The sequence below is a fragment of the Salminus brasiliensis genome, chromosome 17 (assembly GCF_030463535.1).
Source record: "Salminus brasiliensis chromosome 17, fSalBra1.hap2, whole genome shotgun sequence".
Taxonomy (NCBI): Eukaryota; Metazoa; Chordata; class Actinopteri; order Characiformes; family Bryconidae; genus Salminus; species Salminus brasiliensis.
The window spans coordinates 7421999-7443841 of NC_132894.1; the positions used below are offsets into that span (position 1 = coordinate 7421999).

Here is a 21843-nt window from a genome sequence, read left to right on the forward strand (position 1 = left end):
CTTTATTCTGATCAGCCTGTGTGACAGCAGCAGAAGGCTTACTGACACGGTGTAATTCAGATGGTGGACTGGGATCGTGACGAGCAATCTGGTTACCAAACAAGCCCCAACTGCTAGCAGGAAGACTAACGTAACAGTTCAGCCTAACATTTACACTATTTTTGCTTTACGCTTGTAAAAAAAAGGGTTCCTCAATGAAAGCAACGGTTCTGTACAGAGCTTTGACAACTCAGATGCTTAAATGGTTCTTCAGAGCAGTGGAAAAAACATTTGTAGATGGTTCAGAACTCAATACACAATTTAATCACATATATATTGTGTTATTAGTACAGACTGTAGTCCATCATACTTTGTTAGCCTCCTTTCACCCCGGTCATTTAATCGTCAGGACCCCACCGGACCACCACAGTACAGACTGTAGTATTTGGGTGGTAGGTGATTCTCAGCACTGCAGTGAAGACACTCACATGGTGATTGCGTGTTAGTGTGTGCTGCGCTGGTGGTGGAACGAGTGGATCAGACACAGCAGTGCTGCTGGAGTGCTTAACCACTGTGTCCGCTCACTGTCCACTCTATTAGAGACTCCTACCTTGTTGCTCCACCTTGTAGACCAAGTCAGTGTAAAGTCAGAGACTGAAGCTCTGTATCTGTAACTGCACTGTTTGTGTTGATCATCCTCTAGTCCTTCATCAGTGGTCACAGGATGCTGCCCACAGCACGCTGTTGGCTGGATAGTTCAGGTTGGTGGACTATTCTTAGTCCAGCAGTGACACTAAGGCGTCACCACAACGTCAGTGTAGTCACTGCAGTGCTGAGAATGCTGACCCACCATCCAAATAATACCATTGAAAGGAGGGTAAGAAAGTATGCAGAGAAACAGATGGACTACAGGCTGTCCTTATAGACCTACAAAGTGCTCCGATATGGTAAGTGAAGCTTATATATGCGTAATATATGTATGTAGGTATATATATATCATCTCTGTCTCACATGAATGGACCAATAGAAATGCTCCAAAATGAGTTGGAATAAATTATTTTACATTCACATCCATTGAAGGTAAGAGGGATTTTCCTACTTGTAAAATTGCCATATTTGTGTAATATAAGAATATTTCATATCTTCTAATATATGTCATATATCTGAAATCTATATATCTCCATATATCAGATTGCATGGGATTGTAAGGGAGTACAGTTTTCTGAATAAGAAACATCTTATGAAGTACACACTTAAAGTACACACAGTGTCACTGATGCAAAGCACTATACACTTATTTTGTACTAATAGCGCACTCTTGTGGAGAATTTGTTTAGCCTAGTGATTAGGTGAGGTACAAGCCAGGTCCACGAGGTGCCTGGCCTCTAAAAAAGAATAATGATGCATGCTCATGTTCCTCCTGCAGAACATTAAAATTAGCATGTTTTTATATAGTTTTGTACAAAGACCCTCACATTTCTCTGACCCAGACTCCCATTTCTCTGGCAGGACGTGTGTGTACTATCTCATGGCAGCATGTGCAGGGAGTGTGGGCAAAGGTTCTGTCTGGAACGCTGAGGCATGGAGACAGTGTCAGAGCTGGAGACTTGCACACCGTACGCATCTCTGACACACCACATAAAAGTCAATGCCTACCTGTAGGAGCCACAATGGCTGCCCTGCCTGCCTGCCTGCCGTTCCTGGACATTTGCATTTCCCACATTTCCAATGGACAGCCCGCATTTCATGAATTGTAATGAGAGCAGTTGTATTATTTATTTATTATTTTTCTTTCTTTTTTTTCTACAGAGAGCCGGCTTGGTAATTACTGTAGGACTGGCCGTTGTGTATCTACCACTGCCTGGTGTAAGCCTCTGATATGGAAATGAGGGGGATGGATATGGCCACGGGGTTCACGCCGCATTGTCCAGGTCGTTATAATTCAATGCAAATAAATATACATTTTGATGTCCACACCTACCAGCTCCAAGTTTAGAGTGCAATACCCAGAATCAGGTCGTATTAATAACTGTTAATAACGTGTAGACTGAAGACATTATAGACTAGGTTGAATGTGTCTCTGTATTCATTTAATATTTAATTATTTTTTGGGAACTCCATAAGTTCTAAAATGATAAATAATTATAATCTAAAGGTTCATCCTCTAGCCCTTCATCAGTGGTCAGAGGATGCTGCCCACAGGACTGTGTTGGCTGGATATTATAGGTTGGTGGACTATTCTCAGTCCAGCAGTGATGCAGAGGTCTTTAAAAAGTGCAGCAGCGCGGCTGTGCCTGATCCACTCCACCAGCGCAACACATACTAACACCCCACCCAAATAATACCTGCTCTTTGATGGTCCTGTGGGGTCCTGACCATTGAAAGGAGCCTAAGAAAGTATGCAGAGAAACAGCTGTCGAATCAAGTCGAATCGATTCCCTTAACAACTGCTGTCTGTTGTTGGATGAGTTGCCAAAACACAAGCAAATAAGAGTGTATGCAGGGCCCAATACAGACTTTCACTTTCACACTTTCAGAAAGTGCGGAGCAGCTACTCTATATATAATATATATTTATTACACATATGTACTTTTATTGCTACTCACCTACATGCTAATATACAAATATTTGCATTTTTCTTCCATTAAAAAATATGTATGTTTCATATATTATCCACATGCATGCAGTACATTATACAATATACATGCATATACAATTCTGACATATATGCCCAATCCTTTCTATATATGTGTATATGACTATATCCAGTTTCCAAATGGCAACAAAGAGCCAAGTGGGAAAAGGGTGTGGGAAAAAAATACATGCTTAATATTCAGTGTAGCTATGGTGACTACGGTGTGACATAATAGTCATAATGCTACAATTTGATTGGTCACCTTTATTTGAATCATAATATCTAATATCTATATATAATATCTGTATCAGACTAGAAAACGCATCCAAACTTTTGAACAGCTGTGTAAATCTTACACTGACATTCTCATCTGTATGTGAAACTGCCTCTGATCTTCCGGTCATCCTTCTTCTTGTGTCTGTAGGATCTTAGCATCTTCATGCGGGCTAAAAATACATGGAGCGCCTATCCTACGGAATACTCTGCGTCATCCCTGGCCGGTCGTGAGCGGAGCAGACGCAGGGGAATGTTAGCGGGTGAGTGGGCAGTTGGAGCGTGGGCCGGCGATGAGCTCAGCGCTGGGCACTGGTCAGGAGGGATTAGGGCACTCACCGCATGCGCGTAGCTGCTGTAGGTGCTGAAGGGCAGGGCGATGGCCGGGTTAAAGATGCCGAACTGGCCCACCATCTGCTGCATGCGCCGGATGGTGCGCTCCTTGTCCGTGTCAGCAAACTTGACCACCAGGCTGGACGAGGCGCCCTGAAGGGGAAGCAAAGGCGGCGCGTTACAATTAACCTGGTTTTCGTGCTGCTAGGGTGCTTACATGCTATTCAGAGGAGCTCTGAGTCAAGTAGTCAAGTGTCAGGTGATGCTCCTTTAATGCTCCTTTATCATCATATCTACCTACTGGATAGAAATGCAGACAGAAACCTTTCCAAGTAATAATGCTGGCAGACAGCAGGTGGTTAGTGTTACACATAAGTGGCAAGAAAGAAAAGACCAAATATAGCAGGTTTGAATGTATCCATTCACTACAGTCAAGCCGATATATCGGTTGAGCAGGTGATATCGTCCGATATTGACAACCCTCGTATTTTTTCTGTATTGGTAAAAGTGATAATTATGCTGCTTTACTTAAACCCACCCTTTACTGAACTGTATTGCAGTAATACAGCCTGAACTGGTGAATCTGAACACTGTCATGGTGACAACAGCAAAAAATAAATAAAAATGAAAAAATACCTAATAGTTCAATTGAAGAGGAATAGCAAACACATACGGAAATCTGATATATGGCATATATTACATATTTAAATGACTTTATATACAACATATATTTGCCACATATCAAAACACACAGTATGTGACATATAGGCCAACTTATTTAAAATTCTGCTACCAAGTGGTGGCCCCAATAAGGCGCTATCACTATGACCGGAGGATTGCCCCAAAAGAGCACAATTGGCCTTGCTCTTTCCAGGATGGGTAGATGGCACTTTCTTCATGATACAAGATTTTGACCATATCACACGGCCCTCATTCAAACATAAGTGTCCAACCATCTGACCTCTCAGGATCATCCTGATTGGCACGGAGGTGTACCGTAGCTACATCTCACCCTCCTACACAACATTTTAAGTCTTTCCTCAATAGGGATTAACGCCGCTTGTGAAAAGTCATAAGGATTAGAGACGTACGTAGCTGCGATTTAAGACTGACATGGCCACCAGCAGGCGTTTCTCCAGTCTGACCCTGCAGAGCCCGCTGCTAAGCCACTCTCTTTCATTCTAGTCTGTGCTACAATAGAGAAACACCTGCTGCATGAGCCTCTTACGTTCATTACCACCCTCGCAGCTATTCAACCTGACCTTTATCGGGTCGTGCCGGCCCTCTTCCTACGGGGACCGAAAATGACATGGGCAGGCACGGATCTGAAATACATGTTTTTATTTCCTTTGGAGTATTTTGTCATTTCCTTCAGACTCGCTGCCACTGCCAAAGCAGGCCAGAAAGTGCTCAGGCAGATATGAGCCGTGGATTACAATATGGGAGGTTCGGTTGAAGAGTCCAGCACACTTCCACACACACACACACAGCACAGTGAAAACCCCTGGTGGCATTCATTTCGGGTTACCAGTTACAGCAAGTCTTAAAAATGGATTGATTTTAAAAAGAGTTGGTTTAGCCTTTTATGCTACTTCAAAAAAAAAAAAAAAGAGCTGGAAGGAGCTGGAAAGAGCCAAATGCCTAACTGCGACTGGGTTGCAGCTGTAGTGCTTCAACTGGAACCACAGCCTGATTACAAAAAGCATCTATGCATCTATCAGACAGTACATGTACATACATATACCCTGGCATGCAAACGGTTTGGGCACACCTGGCCAAAAATGTCTATGTCTGGGTGACTGTGCTGCGACAAGACTCCTAACACTACACTGGTCCTCCTCTGCAATACGAGTAACCTCGTAAGTCAAGCATCAGCTAAAGGTCATAGACGTAAATGAGTGAATAATTACCTGGTTTCCAAAAGGTATAAAATAAAAAAAATGTTGCATCAGTTTAAGCAGGATTACTTTTTGTTTCCATCCATTGTAAAGTTTTGAAATAACAAAAATGGGAGAAAAAAGGGCTTAAAGCAACTTAGTAACACCTCCTTTGGCAACTAGCACAGCTTGTAAATACTTCTTTGTTGTAGCTTTGTTGTAGTTCTTAGAAAAAGGCGCCTAGTTCTGGATTTCATGCAGTGTTCCTCGTTCCCTGGCTGCTACACAGGCCTAAAGCATAATAGGTCCTCTCCTGTGTTGGAGAGGTTTTGAGATGTGTTCTTTTCATAAAATTCTACACTCCTTTTTTCCCAAACATATCTTAGCTCATTTTAACTATTTTATCAGTCCACAGGACTTGTCTCCAACGTGCATCAGGCTTGTTTAGATGTTCCTTCAAAACGTCTGATGCTGAATTTTGTGCTGAAGATTCAAAATGATGTCTTCTTCTGATCTTCAGTTATCCGTGAAGATCATCTTTGTGCATATTTTGTGTGTTGCTGGACAGTAGAACAGTGCATCTTCTAAATCTTAGGTCTAAGGTCTACAAGCAGTTTTCTCAGAAAGTCTTCCTGGTCTTCCAGACCTCAGCTTGACCTTCACTGCTCCTGTTAACTGTCATTTCTTAATGACATTACAAGCTGAGGAAATGGCTAGCTGAAGGTGCTTGGCTAGCTTCTTATAGATATTTCCTAGTCGGCTGCTGAATACTGGGACAAGGTGAGAGGGGTCAGAATGTCTATAAGGCTTTGATACCTATTATTTATGAAGTCTAAGACTAACACCATAAAACTACAGCACATTCACTTACCTATAGCTGCTACAACTAGCCCCAGTTCTTTATTGGACTGGCAGCGGAAGTGTCTGTAATTGAATGTATTCTTGGCTGTACCTGATCCCTGAAATTAGGCAGGCAGGCGACTTGGCAGGAAGACATCAACCCAGATAAGCCTCTCACTGAGATTGGTCTGAGTCTATCAACAGTCACTCAAGCTCAGGGGCAATTGTGAGTGGAAATGGTGGCTGTGGCTTGCTGTCGCTAAAGCACGGTGCTGGGATGTGTATGTGTGTTCACAGGCCATAGTACACAGGCAAACCCAAGGCCCATATGGCAGATACGGTTCAGCGTTCCTCGGCCATGTACGGTAACGATGGCCTCAGATCTCCACCAGATATGGTAAAACTGCTCAATTGGAACTAGGCCCTCCACTAGAACCATTTTATTCATATGACTGAGATATGATTTCAGCATGACAGGGGCTAAAACTGATCCCAAATCAGCAGTCCCCCCCCCCCTTTTTCTCCCAGAGCACTTCAGCAGAAGAGGCTGAGGACATGTCGATCACGTCTCATTTTCTGGTTCAGCGCCTTTCTCTTGAGGCTCCACGCCTTGCTTACTGTATTTGAGCAAGCTTCACAGAACACAGCAGGTAGGCTATGCTCAGAAAGACAGTCAGTGGAGTGACAAATAAACACAGTGTCTGTCTGTTTTGGCTACTAGACTCGTTCTTTCTGCTTGTCTGGGTAGGGGAGTAGAGTTAGCTTGGTTAGAAGTCTGGAACAGCATCTCGAGACTTCATGATTAAATAGTACAGGCCTCTGTGGATCAGAGGGACAGAAACCACACTTATCCTTTCTTGACTCAATAGCTACACTCTCAAACATAAAAGTGCTACAAAAGGAGTCATAGAAGTCATAGAAGAACCACTTTTGGTTTCCATGAAGAACCATTTTTCTGAAAGAGAGGTGAGCGTGAAGAACATTTAAAAAAAAAGGTTCTTTACAGTTTTAGAAAGATGTTTTTTTTATGAAGCCAAATGTGGATCTTCTAGGAGATCATAAGCCCCTCATATAAAAGTGAGGATGTGATCTGCTTGTTCCCTTAATATTGCTACTACTACTACTACTACTACAAATAATAGTACTGTTAATAATAGTTATAGCTATATTAATAGCTGTATGTGAACGATATCTAGAATTCATGGTTGTATTGGCTTAATCATGATGCTCATTTACTGCCCCTTTACCTGCTAGCATAAATAAAACCTATGCTAATGTAACTAATGCCTTTGCTAGTTTAATGAATGCCTTTGTGTCAAGGGTCTGAATGTATATTTGGTAGGTTATAAATGGCTATAACCAAGTGGCTGACTTATTAATAAAATTTCCTGCTCAACCTTTTGGGAAAATGCTGGGGCATTGTGGGAAATGTAGTGCCTGTAGTGAATTTGTGAGGCATATCCTGTAGTTCTGCTCAGCAATTCAGGATAAAATTGTCTTTTTACCGCAGCGATTTTAGTGGGGCGCAGGAACTTTGGGTCTAATGACCCCCTTGGTCTCAACTAAGTTAGTATTCAAATGTAGTCTTAAACTTGATATAGGCTCTATGTTATTAAGAGTATTGCTCATAATTCCTTTGGAATTAAACAGGAGCTGTTTCTGTGCCTTTAAGACTAAAATATGTAACTCAGTGTTACTGGACAGGGCTTAATGCTCTAGACTGAATGAGTAGATATATACTGATCAGCCATAACATTAGTATCATTAGTACCCGTAGTGCCTAATATTGAGTATGTCCCCATGTGACACCATAACAGATCTGACCATTTGTGGCATCCACAAGACACCACAAGACCTCAGAAGATGTCCTGTGGTATCTGGCACCAAGACTTTAGCTCCCTGACGTCCTTTCTTGGACCCCTGCATATCGGGAACCCTAAAAGACCCTCATGACGTTTTGGAGATGTTCTGTCCCAGTCGTCTAGCCATCACAGTTTAGCTCAGTGTCTCAGATTCTAATGCTCTCCCATTTTCCCTGCTTTTAACACATCACCCCTTGACCAAGGCCAATGTAGATGATGATAATCAATGTTTTGTTAAAGTAATGGTTGATTTTTGTATGCAAATGTTTTTGTGAATCTAATCAGAAAAGGGCTGTTTGTGTAGCTTAAATAATGTTTTCCATGATATGGACCCTTTAAAACCACGCATGATGAACCATTACCGTGTGTGAACCGGTCAGGATTGGTCAGCACACAGTAAATGAAACTGCAAGCCGAGGTGATACGTATCACAGTCGTAAAGACCAGCACTGCAATAAACAAGCAATATATTGTGCAAGCCTACAGCTCCAGCTAAAGCACCAGCTAGACTTTTCTGTCCCTCCTCTCCAGGCCAGCGCAAGGCTGCACGTCAGTACAAGGCCTTATCTAGTGTCGCTCCAATTTTTATCATGAAACCTGTTAAAATGATTGCTGGGTGTAACTCCAGGGGAGTCTGTCAGAGAGTGAGACTGGAATACCAAACCGCGGCTCATTCTGCTCATATTCAACCAATGAGGCATTTTAAAAGCTGGTCTGGGGCTGACTGTTGAAGTAATGAGAAATGGAGTAGGCCTATCAGATCAGTCCTCCATGCTGAATGCTAAGATTCTTCTGCTGGTGGATTTAATCTTCAGGTATTAAACTGTCTGCGAGTCATAATACTGCACTTTACTGTTTTAAAGGGCCTGTATCGTGGAGAGCACAGCTGTTCTAGCTTTTCTTGCAATAGACTTGTTGGACATACGATGTCCAAAACACTGTCCCAAAACCGGAGCTTTTTTTTAGAGGTGCTGCTGCCTAATCATTGTCTCTATCATCAGGAGATTGCAGTTTGATCCCTGGCAATGTCACAGCCATCAAGCCATGACCAGGAGTCCCAGGGAGCATAGCTGGCCTCCCAGTTTCTGTGTGGGTGAGTGGCTTTTACTTTACTTAAATAGTAAAGGTGAAAATTGACCACGCCCACTTTTTCATTGGTCAATTAAAAGCTTAAATGGTTCCCAATGATAAAATATCTGTTATGTGGTTCTTTAAAGAAACATTTCAGATTGGTTCTATACAGCTTTGCATTACTATTGTGAAAGTGAAAAGCCTTTTTTGGTAATGGTTATTTCTTATTATGTAAAATCTATAACATATAGGTTCTTTAAAAAACTTTTGAAATCGGTTCTATATAGCTCTGCTATAAAGTCATGGGCCTTTTTTGGGACTCCCTTAATCTTCAAGGGTAAAGGCAATGGTTCTATAAAGCAATATGATGAGTAGAAAAGGGGGTCTTTGCTTTCTTATATGAATATTCCTTATCATGTAAAATCTATCTTCGCAGAACCTTTTGTAACCAGTTCTATATAGCAATACAGTTCTATTGTGACAAGTAAAGGGTCTTTTTCACTACACCCTTTAAGGGTTCTTTAATAAAGACAATGGTTCTATATAGAACTATGATTAGTAAAAAAAGGGGCTCTTTGCTTGGTTAAATGGTTATTCCTTATTATGTAGAATCTAAAACACATTGGATTCTTCAAAGAACCTCTTTAAATCGGTTCTATAGAGCTCTGCAGTACTATAGTGAAAGCCATGTTCCATTTTTTGGGACACCCTTAAAAAAGGAAGATCTTCAAGGGCTCTTTGGTAAATGCAATAGTTCTATATAGGAATATGATGAGTAAAAAAAGGGTTCTTTGCTTTGTTAATGGTGATTTCTTCTTGTAGAATGTAGAATCTATAACATAGAGTTTCTTCGAAAGAACCTATTAAAACTGGCTCTATATCGCACTGCAGCACCACTGCAGCCTTTTCTTCACTACACTTTAGTTGTTTTAAAGCTTTTTAAAACATTATAAAAATAATGGTTCTATATAGAAATACAGCAATACAAAGAACCATTTGAATACTTAAATGCTTTGTTCTCTGGTTACATGGTTTTTCTCTATGATGGAAAACCTTATATGGATCTTTAAATGAACAAATGTACCACATAGCACCAATGTGTTGAATTACTGGGACAAATCAAAGAACCTTTTTGGCACAGCCAGGGGTTCTTTCAGGGGTCTTTTGTATAAAGCAACACTCAAATAACCATCATGATGGTTAAAATGTTGTGCCTAAATTTTCCTAAATGTTTTTTTCTATGGTATCTTGTAAATGTTTTTTTAAAGAGTGGTCTACATACTACCACAAAAAAACGGTTCCACCTGTAGTTATGTGTTAAAGAACATATTTTCGGTACTATTCAGAACACAGTTCTTAGAGTGCATGATACAGAACCCTTTTCCTTAAAGATGCTACGAGCCCACGAGCTGAAGATCATTTCTTAAATGTAAGGAACCTCCATATAATGTAACCGACTTAGCCACTGAATTGACCCATTGTCATCTTTACTCTACAGCAATATGTCCAAGCCATGTCATGAGCCATGAGGAACCTTCATTTTAAAGAGTGTATAATGCTTCATTTCTGCTCTTATTGTCTCGAAACACAGGCGTCCACCTCAAATTCTGGAAATTCACTGACAGTACTCACTGACAGTACTCTCCAGATCTTTTTTCCTCCTGTTTGTTTGCTGTCTCTCAGCAGGGATAACACATTAATATAAGGGCTGGTGGTGCAGAGAATGTGTGAGAGAGAGAGAGAGAGAAAGAGAGAGAGAGAGAGAGAGAGAGTGAGTGAAGTGGGTGAACTATGAAGTAAAACTCTCATTAAATTTTAAGCCGCCGAGTGTCTGAGAAAATTCCCACCAGTCATGGAAGACCTGAAGAAGCGGATTCAGGAGAGAAGCTGTGAGAAGGAAATGTGCAGCTGCTTCTACAGAGGAGGTAAGAAGGGTCCTGGAATCAAAGGGAAAAGAGGGGCTTTACAGGACGGCCCTTTACAAGGGCACCCTGTACCTTTTTCCAGCCCATGGGCTGACCGCAGGATGTAAAGGAGCTAACTAAGCCTTATATTTGACACCACTCCAACTCCACACATCTGTCTCTGTGCCTTTGCTGCGAGGCAATAAGGCCGGATTATCCTATGCTCGCTGCTGTCCACTTACATAACCACTGCTGTCCGAATGAGAAAAAAAAGAAGATGGACTGCAGGGTCATCTCTTAAGTGTCATAGCAATGTGCCTGTCACCTGCGACATGATCTAAGAGGCTGCAGAGTGTATGCTGGGCTCCTTTTTCTTTAATATTCTTCTTTCATATTTCACCATTGAAATGTACAGGTTTTATGAGACTGGTACGTTAGCAACTAATAAAAAAGGTTACATTAGAGTGGACAGTGCAACAGTCCATACAGTACTGTTCTCCTCGTGTGCTTTGATTGTTACATGAACAAAGCAGTGCCGAATGCAATCAAATCCTCGCAGCAATGCTCTGAAGCCTAGCAAAAAGCCTTTTCATGCACTGTGAGGATTTCTCTGCCCACATCACTTCAGTGTGATGCAGTGGGTGTATGCTAGCTGATGTATAAGAGCTGTCTAGACGATGCTTTTCTCAGCATGCGTTGGTTGCCCAGTGGCGTTGTATCGGCTGCAATTCAAAAAGAGGCGGTGGCTGGTTGTGGTGGTGGCATGTGTCAGTCCTCACCCTCCCAATATCGTTACCTGTGATAGGAGGGGGGTACTATTGAGTGGGCTAGGTAATCTAAAATTGGCGGAAAAAGCCTTCACTGGACAGCAGAGACAGTTACTCCAACAAAAGCAGGATAAACTCTTTTTAGTATTTTTGATTTTGGAAGAAGCAATAAATGTGTAGGTGTCCCAATACTTTTGCCCATATAGCATGTCCATTTTTTTATGTGAATCTGGCCATTAATCTTTACATTGTACTGACCAATAGAAATGCTTCGGTAAATATGTACGTTTTTTTGCATGACAGCGTTGATAAACATATAAAAAATGAAGGGGAAAATAGTCAGAGCTGTTTATAAAGAATGTAAACTAAATATAAATACATACGCTTCATTGTGTAACTTGAAATAAGTAATAATAAAATTCAACAAAACGAAAACAGAAACTTTTAGATGAAAGAAATGATTATTTTATTATTATGTATCTGTTGTGCAGAACTGTGATCTTGTCCAAAAACCACCTTATATCTTATATCTGAGCAACATGTAAGAAACCTCCTTACCACAACACCAGCAGCTATTACTATGTTGGGCCAGTCATTCTTCTGAAATTGGTCCTCATATACAGCCAAGCCGTTGGAAAGAAATGGAAATCCAGCTCTACCCAGCGGCATTCCGCCTCAGGCAGGCGCATGAACGCCTCGGCACACAGCCGATCTTAATATCAGATAGCTTCTGCGGTTTCATTTCGCCGCCTGTATTTGTTAAGATACGGGCCAATCCCTAACGCGTGTACTCAGTCGAAATTGAGGGGTCAGAATGGCGTGACCCCAACCTTCTCTGAGTGTAATTCCGTCCCAGGACGTCCGCCGTACAAGGCCCTTCCAGAAGTCTGGCAATTTGCTTTACAGCTCAAGGGTGTAAATTTTTAATTGTGCCACGTCTGAGGCGTGGGGGGCAGGTGGGGGGGGGTGTTGTGGGGGTAGGGGGTGGTTGTGTGGAGGGGTGGGGGGTTGGAGGAGACACACAGGGGGCATGCGTGCTTGGAATAGAGATACTGCTCAGAGCAGAAATCTGACCTGACCCGTCATTACTGTTTCTCTGGCAGGCACATACACAAACACACAGAGGCGAATATACACTACATACTAAGCTCAAAACACACACTCAGTAGGGGTCTGCACATAGCAGGGGTAAGTGATTTATTGCAATTACCATTTCTTACCATGATTCTATGTCCCATTTCCTAAAATGACTCACTGAATCATTTCAGTTTGATTCAATGATTCTTTTACTAATTAATTGTAAAACAAAACGGAACTATGGTCTGGCCTGGAATATTACTCCGGACAAGAAAACAAGCACACACCTTCTGGAATGTTACTTTAATCAATTAGTACACACCCATACACACACACACACACACACACACACACACACACACACTCACACACACACACACTCACACACAAATTGAGTGTTCAGTTACCATTGCATTGAATCCTGAAACACAAATACATTCAGTGCAAGTTTCCTGAGCTGGAAAATAAGATCAGTGTGTGTTTGTGTGTGTGTGTTTGTGTTGTGATCTATACTGTGGGCATGTGACAGTGAGGAGGGGGTAAGCAAAGGGAGGGTGTGAGTGCATGCATGCATGTGTGCATGAATATAATGCATGGAGAGTGGGGGGCTGTGCTATGCTAGAGGGAAGTGACCCCAGTCTGTGAGGATACAGCCTCTGTGAGCTACAGGGCTTGCATTCAAAACACTTCAGCATCAAGCTGCTCACTCTACCTGCAAATCAAGCTGCAATATGGTGGGAAACGTGCACCCTCTCCGTCCACAAACAAAGCCTTGCAAACATACTGTACATACTGTACACTCACCGAGCATTTCATTTATTCATTCATTCATTCTATCATCAAATCAACCAAACGTGTTGCAGCAGTGCCACGAAAAAAATCAGGCAGCTATGGGCTTGCAGCTTCAGGTAGTGTTCCCATTAACCATCAAAAAGTGCTGATCTCTTGGGATTTTCAGCACAATAGTCTCTAGAGTTTACTCAGAATGGTGTAATAAAGAAAATACATCCAGCGTACGTTGGTTCTGAGGATGGGAATGCCTTGTTGGAGTTGACAGAAAGGCTACAGTAATTCAGATAACCCACTCTGTACAACTTTGGTGAGCAGAAAAGCTTCTCAGAATCCATAGGATGTCCAGGTCATGCAGCCTGACATCAGCAGCCAGAGACTGAGAGAGCACAACTAGCCCTGTTCTCTCAGAGAGGTGGGTAGATTGCTCAATTGCTCATTGTTCTGATTGCGTCTGCTAGCCGACACATCAGAACTGGGTACCCTGCACTTTCCTTAAGTGCTTTGGTTGCCTGGTGATGTTGCATCGGTGGCAGTTTGAAAAGAGGTGGCGGTGGTTGTGCATGTGTTGGAGGAGGCATGAGTCAGTCCTCAAAAACCCTCTCAGTTCCGGAAACATTACATGTAATGGGGGAGAATACTAACGAGTGGGTTGGGTAATTGGGGAGTAAAAATGAAATAATAAAAAAGAAAGAATGCACAACATGTCTAACCTTAAGGCAGAGGAGCTACAACAGCAGAGAACCATGTCGGGTTTCACTTCTGTCAGCCCAGGACAGAAAGCTGAGGCTGCAGTGGGATCAGGTTCATCAAGATTGGCACTCAGATGGCAGAGTCAGAATTTAGCACCAACATCATGATTCCAAGGACCCCAACTGCCTTGTGTCAACAGTCTAAACTGGTGAAGATAATCTAATCTAAAGTCTAATGGTGTGGGGCATGTTTTCTTGGCACACTTTGGGCCTGTTAATACCAATCAATCATACATCACTACAGCCTATTTGAGCGTTGCTGCTGACTTTGTGGCCACAATTTTACCCATCTTTTAATGGCTGCTTCCAGCATGATGTACCCTGAGACAAAGCAAAACCAGCCTCAAACTGGTTTCATGAACATCGTTAGTGGCCTTCCCAGTCAACCCGAATCCAGCTGAACAAGTCTGGGATCGACTTAGACATGGTCCGGGATCTCGAAGGAATTTTTCCAACATCTTGAGGAATCCATCAATACTTTGAAGGCCTGAGGCTGTTTTGAGAGCAAAGGGAGATCCTACCCAGTATACAGCAGTAATTGATGAAACATGATTCACCAGTAACTGGTAAAATATGATTTCAACAATTGGTTTAGATGATTTCAGATTCATCCCTCTGAGTAATTGTTGATCATGACCTTTCATGTTCCTCTTTGCTTCTGTGCAGGAGCTGACGTTTCCTTCAACTCTGTCTCAAGAGAACCCTTAAAGGGCAGGAGAAGGCCGGGGTCAAGCGGTCATTCACTTCGCCCCGCAGCTCCTCACAGCAAGTCTATGATGAGGGATTTTTTAATAAATTTACTCCGCAAGGATGCCATACCTATGTTCAGCTTAGCTTATGGACACTTCCCGGTGCCCCATCCCTCTCTCTCTCTCTCTCTCCCTCTCTCTCTCCCTCTACCTCTCTCTCTTCCATCACTCTTTCTCTGCCCTCCTGCTTATACACCTATGAATAATTCACCAGCCGATTTGGTGAAAGGTGAGGTAAACAAGTCTATTGCCTAATATCCCGGGAGGATGGGAGGAGGAGGGTATTTGTGTGTGTGTGTGTGTGTGTGTGTATAAGAGAGAGAGATAGGGGTGGTTATATCTATACACAAACGCACCATGCTTTACCATTCAGTCCTCGTGAATTGCACTTACAGTGACCCCACTGTCACACCAAAAGCTGAAGCTCCTCTTCTCCTTCTCTCTCTGCTCTTTTTCTTTTCTCCTCAAATTCAAATAAGCTTTATTGGCATGTCCAGTACATTTGTCTTTTGTTCTCGCTGTATGAAAGCATACACACACACACATGCACGAACGCCATGCTCCGAATGCCACACACTGAGATTCGACAGCCAGCAGGAGTTTGGGAGGCAAACAAAGCAGCCGTGAAAGCGAGAGATTCCAGGGCTACTTTAGAGTGCTGAATAGCGCCTGTGAAGCTGAATAGCTGTGTGATTCAGTCGGCCCGCAGTCTGAACAGCAGGCTCCTGGCGGCTCCGCCATGCGCGGACCTGCCGACTACACACCTATTCAACGAAATTAATGTACACGCAGTTTGTAGGCGAGAGGAACACGCCGGCGATTTTCTCCGATAATGACTTGGCAAGGTGTGTATGCTCTCAAAAATAGAACAGTTCTTTACGCAAGAGGTTATCAAACTGGTCCTCAGAGACCCCCCCCCCACCCCCCACCCCCCCCACACACACGGTCCACGGTTCTGCTGCTCACTATCAATGCTCAACACAAAAGGGAGAGAGCAAAATTATGGACTGCCTAGGGGCCCTGATGGAGCTGGTTTGAGAACCACTGCAGTAACTGAAGAACCATTTTTGGTCCTCAAGAAGATTGTCAATGGACAATTCTTTAGAGAACATGAGAATATGAAGTTGTTGACACTAGAGAGCAGCTCATCACCTCCAGAATTTACTAGTTATTGTAATACAGGCTGCTACATGAGCCAGGCCTCATGACCTCTGCCCTTTTCTGTGCTAGTGTCTATAGAAGAGGATCTCAAACTCGGCGCACAACGAAGCTAAAGCTAGGGGGAACGAACAGGGATCCATGCTAGGCTAAAAGCTAACACTAGCTATTTTACCATCTCTTCTTCCCCAGCTGAGCCAAACTGGAGCTATGCTCACATCAGAAGGGAAAGTACAGTACTTGATTATACATACACATCCACACTAGTGAGCAAACACACACAGTGGCAGTGAGCACACCTTGCTTAAAGGCCCAACAGTTGCAGCTTGCCAAGCGAACCCAAAACTGTATCACCAAAAGCCCTGAATAGCGCTGAATCACCACTGCCCCCACAAAGAGCAACAGCCCATTTCTTTCACTTAGAACAGGGAGACTGTACTTGAGAAAAGCCAAACCTGGAGGCAAGGCTAAAAGCTAATCAGCTACAATCTCTTCTAACAGCACATCATGCTGAGAGGACACAATGAGAGGACAGGAGCACTATCTGGTAAGACAGTGTTCTGTTACTAGCTAATGAAAGCAAAGGTGACCAAATGATTTTTGTCCTCCGTAAAAGGGAAATCAGAGTGTTTTATTCGTAGGTAAAATAACAGGGTGGTAAATAGGCTTGTGTTGAACTGTATGTGTTAATTTAATATACTAATATATATATATATATATATATATATATATATATATACAGTGAGTCCAAGAAGTATTTGATCCCTTGCTGATTTTCTTCGTTGGCCCACTAATAAAGACATGATCATTCTATACTTTTAATGGTAGATGTATTCTTACATGGAGAGACAGAATATTAAAAAGAAAATCCAGAAAATAAATCTAAGGAATATATATTAATTGATTTGTATTTCATGGAGTGAAATAAGTATTTGATCCCTTAGTATTCATTAGCAGTTCTGGCTTTTACAGACCAGTTAGACACTCCCAATCAACTTGTTACCTGACCTGAAGCCACCTGTTCTCACTAATCACTTGTGTGAAAAACACCTGTCCACAGAATCAGACAGATCACACAGATTTCAAGTCTCCAACATGGGTAAAACCAAAGAGCTGTCACAGGACCTCAGAGTCAGAATTGTTGACCTTCACAAAGCTGGAATGGGCTACAAAAAGATTAGTAAGGTGTTGGATGTGAAAGTAACAACTATTGGTGCAATTATCAGAAAGTTTAAAGAGTATAACATGACAATCAACAGACCTCGGCCCGGTGCTCCAAAGAAGATTTCGCCTCGTGGGGTGGCAATGATGCTGAGAACAGTCAGAAATCGTCCTGCAACCACTCGGCAGGAGTTAGCAAATGACCTGAAGGCAGCTGGGACCACAGTTTGCAAGGAAACAATTGGCAACACTTTGCGCAACAATGGATTCACATCCTGCAGTGCCCGAAAGGTACCCCTGCTGAAGAGAGCACATGTGGAGGCGCGCCTCAAGTATGCCAATGATCATTTGAAAGATGAACCAAGTTATTGGGAGAAGGTTTTGTGGTCAGACGAGACCAAAATTGAACTTTTTGGCCTCAACTCCACCCGCCATGTGTGGAGGAAGAAAAATGCTGCCTATGACCCCAAGAACACTGTGCCCACCGTCAAGCATGGAGGTGGAAGCATAATGTTTTGGGGGTGTTTCTCTGCCAAGGGTACAGGGCTACTTCACCGCATCACTGGGAAGATGGATGGAGCCATGTACCGCACAATCCTGAGGGACAACCTCCTCCCCTCTGCCAGGGATCTGAAAATGGGCCGTGGTTGGGTCTTCCAACATGATAACGACCCTAAACATACAGCAAAGGCAACAAAGGATTGGCTCAAGAAAAATCACATTAAGGTCATGGAGTGGCCCAGCCAGTCGCCAGACCTCAATCCAATCGAAAATCTATGGAGGGAGCTGAAGGTCAGAGTTGCCAAGCGACAGCCCACCAACCTTCATGATTTAGAGAGGATCTGCAAAGAAGAGTGGGCCAAAATTCCCCCTGGTGTGTGTGCTAAACTTGTGGTTAACTACAACAAACGTCTCACCGCTGTGCTTGCAAACAAAGGCTTTGCCACTAAGTATTGAGTGTGTTTGGCAAGAGGGATCAAATACTTATTTTCCTCATTGAAATACAAATTAATTAAAATATATTCTTTAAAATTATATTCTGGATTTTTGTCTTGATATTCTGTCTCTCCATGTTAGAATATATCTACCATTAAAAGTGCAGAAGGATAGTGTCTTTATTAGTGGGCAAACAAAGAAAATCAGCAAGGGATCAAATACTTCTTGGACTCACTATATATATATATATATATATATATATGGCACCTGTGCTGCTCCTCTAGACTAAAATAATCCAGATTACAGATTCATTTTCTTAGAACAGCATAATAATAATGTTATGGAGTGGACGAGAGTGGACTCACCGGCATGGTCTGACTGCCATGCAGAGCACTGATTGCAGACTGAGCTTCAGCATGTGTGGAGAACTTAACGAAGGCGCAGCCTGAAAGCACACACACACACACACACACACACACACAGACACAGAACACATCCATTAAACACTGTGAACAGAAGCGCGTCAAAACATTAGATTCGGGCTGCGAAGCTGCCGGAGCACAGCAGGATAGCCCTCTGCAGGCAGCTGCAGCTTCAGGCTGCAGGCTCCAGACTGCACTGATTAAGCAGAAAAGCATGCTAGTTAGCGAAATGTGCCCGTCTGCGCATACTAAACACAAAACGCAGAACAACTGATGTTAATAAAGCTATGAAGTGACATTTGCTGATACGTTTACTGAAGAAGAGCTGAATGTTTAGGAGGTGCTGGACGACTGCACTGAAATATCTGCATTGTATTTATTTTACAGAAATCAATGCTGATCCAAGTATCTGCCCACATTGGTGCACCACTAATGTAATACACCCTCACGGAATTGTATTAACAGTAGTACATCTATAGATCTATAGGCACATTATGTAAACGCATTTCTCTCAACAATTCTTTAATTGTTGAGAGAAATTCTTTTTAAAACTTCTTTAAAATGATGCAGGATACATCAATAAAAAGGAACAAGAATTTCTCATGTTGAAGAAAGTAGTTGAGCTAGTCTTGGTCCCAGATTTCTCGTGGACGCCCCCCATCAGCCAGCACAGCATGGGTGTGTTCAATTGCACCCCCAGCTCACCTGATCCACCATCAGACTCCCATGAGGAGAGCTTTGGAGATGTTTTATTAAGCACCGTGATGTAAAACCTTGACTTTCGGTATGGATGTTATTTGTATTTATTTTAACATTAGTGTTTTACTGAGCAAATAAACCGTTACTGCCCAGATAAGGAGGTGTTCATTGTCATAATAATATATATATATATATATATAGTAGTGTATAACCACGTATAATCAACCCTATATAGGTTAACTGCTCCACAGTGATGCATCAATTGCTTGTCGTTTTCCTCTGGCATCAGTGGCCCATGGGGCATCACTGTGGTGCCATTGGAAGGCACTCAATGTACGAGAAGTCCATTCTTGGGACACCTCCCACAAAATTGCCGATTTCTGAGATCTACCACCCTTTGCGTAGTACCCTATTATCATGCCCTTTTGGACATCAGTCAAATCACGTCCTTTACTCATGATGATAATTTTGCACTCTGACTGGTGCTCACGCAGCAAGTTCTGTCACGTGGCATCTGTGACGTCCCGGGCCAAGTTCATTCTAAACCAGGAGTGGTCACAATATTCTGATATGACTGACAGGGGACAAAGAATGTCAGCATCTTGGAACTTGGATCTCGCCAATTTTGTGGGATATTCTAGAGCCACTGTAGAGAATGGACCCCGAACAGCGTAACAGTGGTGCCTCACAGTTCTGGTGAGTTGTAGAGAGGAATTGATCCGCCACTGTGGACCAGTTAACCTCTATAATGACCTCAGGTGACCTAATACAGTCCATGCACAGTCCAATTATGGAAGTATTATGAAGCACTATGGAAGTCCTATAGGTTCTTAATGTTGTGCTACAGTCCTTTTTGTGTGGTTTCTTTAGAGCACAAGACTCCTTCCTGCTTAAGTGTTTAAGGAAATATCCAGCATCCTCCCAGCCATAAGACTGCAGATTCCGAAAGCTGCTCCCTAAGCTGTGGAAATAATCCCAACAATTTCCATAACCACTGGCAGGGGAAAACTACAACTCCCACAGTGCTTTGCTAAATGTCAGGCTATATTAGTGTCTATCAGTGTCTCTAAAGCCTCAGTGGGCAATAAATGGAGTCTGCAAAAAAAAAATAAAAGGGAAAAACAAGCTCTGTTATGCACTTATGTTTCCCTTACAGCTAGAACGTGTCCCCTGTGGACAGATTTTTTTGTGTAACAAGCCTTTTTTTTAAGCCAAATAACAGTTGCTAGCAGATTCTGCGCTTCCATTGTCATTACGCGTCGGCAGAAATGGTCCTACCTTTGCTGTTTCCGTCAGGGCCTCTTAGCACGGTGCACTCCTCGATGACTCCGTAGGGCTCAAACAGGCGATAGACGTCCTCCTCCGTTTGCTGTTTGTTCAGCATCCCCACAAACAGCTTCCTGTCTTCTGAAACAAAGAACACATGCAGTATAAAGCACTTTTCTCTTTGCCTCCCACCTTCCCAGTAATGTAACATAGCCCCCCTCCACACACACACACACACACACACACATACTGCTATCTGGACGGCTGCCACTGTATAAAAACAGGGGCTGTTTTTTTTTTTTGGTCTGGCCCATTTAGCTCGTGGAGGCTCAGCAGTCATTGTTCCACATGCCAAGTTCGTTCATTTTAATTTGCCCGATAATTGGGTTCAACCCCTCTTTTGAAAATCATGGGCAGGCCTGAGGTGGTCGGACTGCACTGCTGTACTGAGAACCCTGAGGCAAAGGCCAGAAGGACGCTACTGAGAGCCAGTAACCAAGCTCTTAAAGCACACAGACAACACTTGGCCTTCACTACTGCTGACCTTGAATTTTAGAGAGCGCATTTGTTTCTTAATCACTTTGCCCTAAAACTGTGCTGGTGTTCGTCTGATGTAGTATTTCTCCATCCTCGTCGCTGTTGTGTGAGGTTTTATGTAAGGAACTATTCAATTCTGTAACACTGGATAAATCGAGATACAGTGATGTGAATAAATAAGATAAATGAGGGTATGTACTAGCGAATAGTCATTTATCCGGTTTGTGGAAATGAAACCTTTTTTTAATTTGTTTTAAATATTTAAATTATTGGACATGTTCTTGATCTACCTGGTGTCAAGCCTGAAACGTAGCCATGCTGCTAAAAGACTGTCCCGCTGACATGTGTTCATTTGTACGTTTTCGTTGACTTGCGCCGCTGGGTTTGTGCTGCCAACAAGCAGCATTGCAACCGACAGATCGCTTCTGACATCTCCGCAGGGTATATACTAGCGAATAGTCATTTATCCGGTTTGTTGGACAGCTCGCTTTAGCTTTAGCTAGCTAATATGCTTGCTAGCATCTCACTGCTGAATTTAGTACATTTGCTCGTAGCTTAGAATTAATTTAATGTGGGCAAAATAAGATCATATATAGCATATACTCTTAAAACCCAAGGTGCTACATAAGGTTCTCCATTTTTGGTTCCATAAAGAAGCATTCCTTGTAAAAGAGAAGTGTGTAAAGAACCTTATAAAAAGTTTGCAGAAGTCAATGTAAATGTCCTTTACCAATGTCCAGATTTTTTTTTTTTTCT

The 21843-nt window shown here is 42.6% G+C and overlaps 1 protein-coding gene across 11 annotated transcripts in view; it reads right to left on the reverse strand.

The window, feature by feature from the left end:
* Positions 1-21843, reverse strand: part of celf5a (cugbp, Elav-like family member 5a) — a 264942-nt gene that overhangs the window by 33324 nt on the left and 209775 nt on the right. For 7 of the 11 annotated variants that reach the window (XM_072661093.1, XM_072661089.1, XM_072661092.1 and 4 more), the window contains exons 4-6: positions 20563-20691; positions 18529-18608; positions 3227-3373 (exon numbers count right to left, since the gene is read on the reverse strand). In XM_072661093.1, coding sequence (XP_072517194.1) covers positions 3227-3373; positions 18529-18608; positions 20563-20691 — 356 coding nt within the window. The remainder of the gene's footprint in view (positions 1-3226; positions 3374-18528; positions 18609-20562; positions 20692-21843) is intronic. The other 4 variants (XM_072661090.1, XM_072661096.1, XM_072661086.1 and 1 more) reach the window with 1 other exon arrangement.